Consider the following 7,174-nt stretch of genomic DNA (forward strand, 5'->3'; position numbering starts at 1 on the left):
CACGTGAATCCCTATTCAACAAATAAAAAGAAAAAGATTTCTAATACACTCTAAGCTATAATCAAAGGTTAACTGAGTAATAATTACGATGGGTTTTCAGTGACCTGAGTCCGACCTCTTCATCTCTTGTAAGAAAAACAAGATTTTAGGACAGACTACAAGAAAAAAATACGTCTGGAATGAATAGCATGGTAAAGACACAAATACTTCATCACTGCATTAATTTATTTTATTCTGTTTTTTTTACATTTTTCTTTGCATAAAACTCTTTATATTTAAGAATAATATCATTCCAATTTGTCCATTCAGTGCAATTTACAATATTCAAATCATCAACATTAACAGTGAACAAGCTAAGCAGGTCCGACTTTAGAGACTTCAGTGACTGACTGACTTGTTGAAGACTCCTCATCATCACCTCCACTCATCCCCAGCGTCTTCTTTATACATGAACGGAACTGATGGTGAGGACAAAAAAAACAACATAAGCACATTTGTTAATGAGGCAAACATCTTTCCGTTACTATGTGTAATTTAATGGCATAATGAACTTTGCAGGTCATTCTCTGTGGAGATGCGCACCGTAACAATACATCTGGTGACTTAGTTCAGACAGTGATTTCTTTGTCCAAATGATCCAAATCAATAAAGAATTAAAAATCTGAAGTTTTGAATTGCATCAGGTTTTCAGGGGGGAGAACGGATCAAGCTTTTTGTATGTTTTGAAAGACCACCATTAGAGGGCGCCACTGGCCTTATCAGTGAAAATTCAAACAATATCCATGAGTACTCAGTAGTCATTACTACATTATTACATGAGTACTCAGGACTCATGGGTCAGACCACACCTACATACTAACATACTGGGTACACTAACACTAACATACTGGGTACACTGAGTACTCATGTAATAATATAGTACTGACTACTGAGTACTCTTGGGTCGGAACGTTAACAGGTTGATGGGCGTCGCAGCTGGTGTGATCCCAACGCAAGATGATCTCTAGTTACATGAGTATTCAGTACTCATGTGTCGGACCATGCCCACATACTAACATACAAGAATACATTGATCCTCCACTTAAAACAAATGTGGACAAGGGCCGTAGAGTGGGGGGGCAATGACCCCTTCCTTACTTCCGGCTCCCTTGCTCGGACCACACCCGTCTGCAAGCTCGGCCCTAAATTTTGATCTCAACTGCACACCTGTAGTTTCATGACTGCATCTTGCACAGCTGTGACCCTATCTCAATGAAAATCTGTCCACAGACAGACATATAAACACCACATACAGACTCACAAGGTGAAAACAATACCAGCCACACGCTGGTACACATCGTGGCTGATAATAAAATGTGTTCTTTCTCGTTGTTACTCTAAATTCAGCGCAACTTCAGTTCAGTCAAGTGAACAAAAAGTTACCCTCCCGCCTGCAAAAAGCTTTCAAATCCGAGTGAATACTTGACAGTGGACCAACCTGTTTATTGAGGAGGATGTAGATGACAGGGTTGTAGACTGTGGAGGCTTTAGACAGACAGGAGGGTATGGTCGCCAGCCTCAGGTCAAAAGGCTGTCCACGATTGTTCACAATCCAAAGAGCGAAGGAGGCGTAAGGCATCCAGCACACCAGGAAGCCCAGCACCATGACGACCACCATCCTGGTCACCTCCCTCTCTGCCTTCTGGGTGGAGGCCGACTCAGCTTGGGCCTTCGCTGCCTGTTGATGAAGAAGTACATAAAAGTGGTTGGTCTGATGGAAACACACACACACACACACACACACACACACACTCCAATCTATGAAATCAGGTGAGATAATATTCATGCAATCAACCCAAACCCAACAGAGACATGTTGCCTACCGATTTTAGCGTAAACAGCAGCTGTGAGTAGCAGAAAACAATGGTGGAGAAAGGGACAGAAAAGCAGAAGCAGAAGAGGAACATCACATAGGACTCATTGTTAAACTTGTTGTCGGTTGTGTACCAGTCAGGGCCACAGGAGCACTGCATGCCCTCTGGGATATACCTGGAGAGACAGACAATGAATCAGTACTGTGGGTACTCCCTGTGGTGGTTATGTGTCTGTATATTTGGACTTAGGGCCAGGAGATAAGTGACACTCATTATCCTAACAGCAGCTTATAAGAGAGGGAAAGATTTGTACTTACAGTATAAAAAGGTTAGTTGCAGAAGGACTCAAAAGTTGTCATTTCCTGACAATAGTTGGACCATCTATTAAAAACTAAAACAGCAAAGTGTTGTGTATACTGACCGACTCCATCCAACCAGAGGAGGAACTGCAGCGATCAAAGCAAAGACCCAAGTCATCGCGCAGCAAGCTATAGCGTGGTGAGGCTTGAAGGCAAAGTTCCCGAGGGGCTTGCAGATGATAAGCCATCTCTCAAAAGCCACCACGGCAAGAGACCACAGGCTGACCATACCTGGAACAAGACAGAAAAGAATGAAAGACTTTTACTGTATGTAATATTACCCTCACTGAGTTGCAACGTATAATACTGCATATTTGTAATAGAGGCCGAAACATTATAAAGCTGGGATTGTAATAGTCACTTGTTTTGCTAAATATCAGCTTACAGGCATTGTTAGAAATGCTTCAGTTGACTGTGCCAGACTCCTGCTGCAGTTGCTTGTTTGGTATTTGGCTCAGGTCTATGATTATCTGTACTTTTTCATTGAAGAAATGAATAGACTTGCATTAAAACATTTTTAAAGTGTTAATAGGCAGGTGAAACCAAAATAGAGGATCTGGTCTACAATGTACAAGATTTTTTTTTTTCATATACAAAAAATAGCGATTTGATACTGTGATGCTGATGACTAAACCACACTGCTATCCATAATATATTGTTTTGTCATGAGAGGAAGTGACAGCCTGTTATTTGAAGCTGTTTTGTCTGGCAATAAAAAGAGCACAGTGGGGTTGCAAGAAAGATCCCTGTTCAGGATAGGCTTGCAGCTTTAATATAATTGTGCTTTATAAACAATAACCACAGGCAAAAACAGCTTGCATACATCACAACACGCATAAGCAGAATTCTTGGCCTTTATGGGACTATAATGTGATATAAATCACTCCCTCTTTGGTAGTATCACATTTAACTACCCCTTTTTTTGACTTAGTAGAATTGATGTCATTCGTTAAACTCCTTACCTCCAACAGTTGCTGTAAATCCTTCAATCTTGCACCCCAGGGGACCAAGAATCATGTATCTGAAGGCAAAGCAGTAGAAGCAGGTGAAGGAGCCCACAGAGGCGACGAGGAGGTTCGCCACGGCCAGGTTCACCAGGATGTAGTTCAGATGAGACCGGAGCTTCTTGTATTGAACAGTACATGCGATAGTGAGGGTATTAATGGTTGAACCGGTCACAAATAAGAAGAGCATGAATGCCGACATAGAATAAAAGATCCCCGGTGTCCCTAAGTGATCCTGGGGAACCAGGTACGGGCTGAGGGATGTGATGTTGTTGGTGTCCAGAGGGATGGGAATCCAGAAGTCTTCTGGGAGCTCTGTTGGACGAATTCCCCTCATTTTTGTCTAGTTGTGTGTTTAATATCGAGCACTTCAAAATCTTAAAATGGTACTTTTGTACAAAGACTACAAATGTACATCTAATTTTAAATAGTACTGATGCACTTGATGTTTTTGCCGTCTTGTCTCTCTCTGATGGGGCATTAAAGCCGCCTTTATAGGAACTTTGAATATTGCTCCGGCTCAATTTAATTGGCTCAAGGAGGGGGGATTTAAAGAGTCGGTCCGCTGACCACACATACGTGTGCTTGTGTACGCACACACACACACACACACAGTTAAGTGTCTCAGCACCAGAGCTGGCGAGGATCATCTCATTACATCCCAATTGCTCACAAACACAGGGGTGTAATCTGATCATCAGTTGCAGGCATTTGGCCTTCAGTAATCCAGGCTGTACTGGTTTACCTCAGGCTTTATGTCATGTCTCTTGGCTCATTACCAACATTTTGCCACCACATTTAGAGCTGTTTTTTTAGTCTTTTTAAAGGACATTCGTTAAGTTGAAAGTGTGAGTAATGTGACACAAAAGACTGACGGCCATGGTGGTGGAAAGGGGAAATTATGGGTGACAGCTAAACCAGAAACCAAATAATGTGACAAACGAATATCTAAAGAAACACTTACGCAACAGCAAATATTATATTTCCAAAGATCTGTGGAAGATGTGGTGTCAGTGTTTGCAAAGACCCATGAAACTAGATTTTCTAGATATTTGGTTACAATCAGTGGATTTTGTTTTTCAATAGACATCTTTTGTGGGAATTTAAAATCATCAACAGTGACTAAAATAACCTGACTGTCAACACAGTGCAAAGTAAATGAGTTACTTTCACAGCTTGTGTAACAGTCTCTTGCATGTTGCAGTGAATGTGCTCCTTACAACACAGTATCTGTATGAGGAAACTGTATTCAGTCCAAACCAGTATCAACAACATATAAACACCAAATACATGTTTGCATTTTTTTTTAATTTTTCGCTTTGCAGATTATTTATTTACTTGATTTTCTTACTTTCTTACTTTTTCATATGACAAAACACGGGTACATTCATTGTTATTTACAATCATTAGTGGCAGAGAAATCAGCAAGTCTCGATGTTCAGCCTAGGCAGGACCAACTTTGGAGACTTCAGTCACTGACTGTGTTGAGGAGGATTCCTCCTCGCCTCCACCCATCCCCAGCATCGTCAACATGCATGAGCGGAACTGAAAGGGGAAGAAAACAGATCATTGACGTGGTAAAAAGTCACATTGATTCTGTAGAACAGTTGATCATCTCAAAATGCCTCTGTGAAGTCTGGCATCCAGCTCCTAAATGTACCATTAAAGCCATTATGTATAGAATTTACGTTGGTGCCTGAATACTTCAGCACATAGTGGCTTTAATTTACATCACAGTGCTGGCGAGGTGGATGAATGAATGGTGTATGTTGTTTTTTAGTGTGATATTAAAATGTTGTAGTAATGAGCTATAGTCAAATCAATACAATACAGCTTGGACTCAAAGCTTCGGCACATCAAGTCATTTTCCAAGTTACTGAATGGTCTGTTAAGAGCTAAGAGGAGGAGTCTTTAAAATGCAGGTCAGACTGACCTCTCTGCCCGAGACGCGTAAGATACAAGCACATAAGATAATAAGGCAGTACACATGTGATACACCGAGACTATTTCAGCGTTTCGTTCTCTCAACAGTGGTCTCACATACTTCTTTGCAACAAAGCAGAAAGTGCATCCCTTCTCACAACATGTAACAGACCTGTTTATTGAAGACAACATAGATAACTGGGTTGTAGACGGCAGAGCCCTTCGAGAAGCAGGAAGGTATGGTCGCCAGTCTCAGGTCGAATGGTTGTCCGCGGTTGTTGACAACCCAAAGAGCAAAAGTGGTGTAAGGCAACCAGCACACCAGGAAGCCCATCACCATCAGGACCACCATCCTGGTCACCTCCCTCTCTGCCTTCTGGGTGGAGGCCGACTCAGCTTGGGCCTTCGCTGCCTGATGAGGAAGAGAAGTGATGTGGGTCAAAATCTTGTCATAGTGGTACCACTGGCGACTGCAGTGGCTGCACGTGTCTCCTGACACATTGGTTGAGTTTGTGTTTTGATCCATGCCTGTCAGGGCCATGTCTTTATTGATGGTGCAGCATCACAAGTATTGTACATGGACATGTACAATTATCTTATCATTTTCAATTCGTTTTGTACAGCCTTAAGCGAAATCAGTAACTACAGTTGAGCTTTATGTTGTTTAGTTTAAGTTGTTTTTTTTATTTGTGCCTCACCATTTTCAGTGTAATGAGCAGCTGAGCGTAGCAGAAGATGATGGTGGTGAAGGGAACAGCAAAGCAGAAGCAGAAAAGGAACATCACGTAGGATTCATTGTTGTATTTGTTGTTCGTGGTGTACCAGTCTGGACCGCAGGAGCACTGCAGGCCTTCTGGGATATACCTGGAGAGATAAGCACAAGAGCATTGAGTGTACATCCACACGTTCCCAGTTCCCGAGATGAGTTTCAGCGTGTCGGCTGGTTTCTGTTGATTACCTGCTCCATCCGAACAGTGGAGGAACTGAGGCGATCATTGCAAACACCCAGGTGAATACGCAGCAAGCTAAAGCGTGGTCAGGCTTGAAAATGAAGTTGCCAAGTGGCTTGCAGATAACCAGCCATCTTTCAAATGCTATCACAGCGAGAGACCACAGGCTCACCATACCTGGAATGACAGTGACAGGCAATTTAAAACCTTAAATTAAAGTCTAGTCCAGTCTGGTCTTATTAGAAAGGATGGAATTAGTTTGTTGTTTTTTGACACTACAGCTTAAATCTCACCACCCAGCGTTGCCATGAAACCTTCGATCTTGCATGCCAGTGGTCCGAAGATGAAATATCTGGATGCAAAGGAGCAGCAGGCAGTGAAGGAGCCCACACAGGACACGAGGAGGTTCGCCACAGCCAAGTTCACCAGGATGTAGTTGAGGTGGGACCGCAGCTTCTTGTATCGGATAGTGCATGCAATGGTGAGGGTGTTAATGCCAGTGCCAACCACGAATATGAAGAACGTAAATCCTGCCATGGAGTAGAAGACGCTCGAGCTCCCCAAGTGGTCCTGAGGAACCAGGAAAGGGCTGAGCGTGGTGATGTTGTTGGTTTCCAGAGGGATGGGGATCCAGAAGTCCTCTGGCAGCTCCATGCCACGATTTGCCCTCATTTAGCCTATTGATCACAATTGTTATGCCTCAAGTGCTCTCCTTGCTTATGTTGCTGCGTTACCTGATAAATTTCCCATATATCATGTAGTAGAAATAAAGACGAGGCGTTTTAAGTGGCAGACGTGAAAGCTGTGAAGTCTGCGTCCCTAATGTCTCTAACGTCAATCTTTTGTTGAGGACTGACTTTTATAAAGCGCCCCGGGATTCCACTCATCCCAATTAAATGGTTAATGTATTCTATAATTGACTGATTGAATGAGGTTTGCATTAATTGGTGTAAGTCATTTAGTGATTTTCCCTTCTGTGTGTACTGCCAAGGAGGTTACAGCACGGATGTTTTGAAACAGTGTGGTACACAGGTGTGGCACTGCACTTTGTGTGAAGGGTTGAGGACGCCTTCTGCCACACGTTC

At 42.7% G+C, this 7,174-nt stretch overlaps 2 protein-coding genes across 2 annotated transcripts; both read right to left on the reverse strand.

Annotated features, from left to right (window-relative positions):
- Window positions 1-353: 353 nt before the first annotated feature.
- LOC139282724 (blue-sensitive opsin) lies at window positions 354-3,553 on the reverse strand. Its single transcript, XM_070902570.1, has 5 exons — window positions 3,175-3,553; window positions 2,275-2,443; window positions 1,863-2,028; window positions 1,478-1,717; window positions 354-458 (listed from the first exon to the last, which is right to left on the reverse strand). Exons 1-5 carry the CDS (start codon window positions 3,551-3,553, stop codon window positions 354-356), a joined length of 1,059 nt encoding a protein of 352 aa, XP_070758671.1.
- A 1,106-nt stretch (window positions 3,554-4,659) lies between these two features.
- Window positions 4,660-6,764, reverse strand: LOC139283437 (blue-sensitive opsin-like). The gene is made up of 5 exons (XM_070903444.1): window positions 6,383-6,764; window positions 6,098-6,266; window positions 5,838-6,003; window positions 5,312-5,551; window positions 4,660-4,761 (listed from the first exon to the last, which is right to left on the reverse strand). Exons 1-5 carry the CDS (start codon window positions 6,759-6,761, stop codon window positions 4,660-4,662), a joined length of 1,056 nt encoding a protein of 351 aa, XP_070759545.1. The 5' UTR covers window positions 6,762-6,764.
- Between the last annotated feature and the right edge of the window lie 410 nt (window positions 6,765-7,174).

The sequence above is a fragment of the Enoplosus armatus genome, chromosome 3 (assembly GCF_043641665.1).
Source record: "Enoplosus armatus isolate fEnoArm2 chromosome 3, fEnoArm2.hap1, whole genome shotgun sequence".
NCBI classification, from domain to species: domain Eukaryota; kingdom Metazoa; phylum Chordata; class Actinopteri; order Centrarchiformes; family Enoplosidae; genus Enoplosus; species Enoplosus armatus.

Coding starts and splice junctions, on each gene's coding strand:
- LOC139282724 (XM_070902570.1), bottom strand. CDS start 3,553: ATGAGGGGAATTCGTCCAACAGAGCTCCCAGAAGACTTCTGGATTCCC. Junction 2,444..3,174: donor ATTTACAGCAACTGTTGGAG/GTAAGGAGTTTA, acceptor GTCTTGTTCCAG/GTATGGTCAGCCTGTGGTCT. Junction 2,029..2,274: donor CCTCTGGTTGGATGGAGTCG/GTCAGTATACAC, acceptor CTGTCTCTCCAG/GTATATCCCAGAGGGCATGC.
- LOC139283437 (XM_070903444.1), bottom strand. CDS start 6,761: ATGAGGGCAAATCGTGGCATGGAGCTGCCAGAGGACTTCTGGATCCCC. Junction 5,552..5,837: donor TGCTCATTACACTGAAAATG/GTGAGGCACAAA, acceptor CTTCCTCATCAG/GCAGCGAAGGCCCAAGCTGA. Junction 4,762..5,311: donor ATGTTGTCTTCAATAAACAG/GTCTGTTACATG, acceptor TTCCCCTTTCAG/TTCCGCTCATGCATGTTGAC.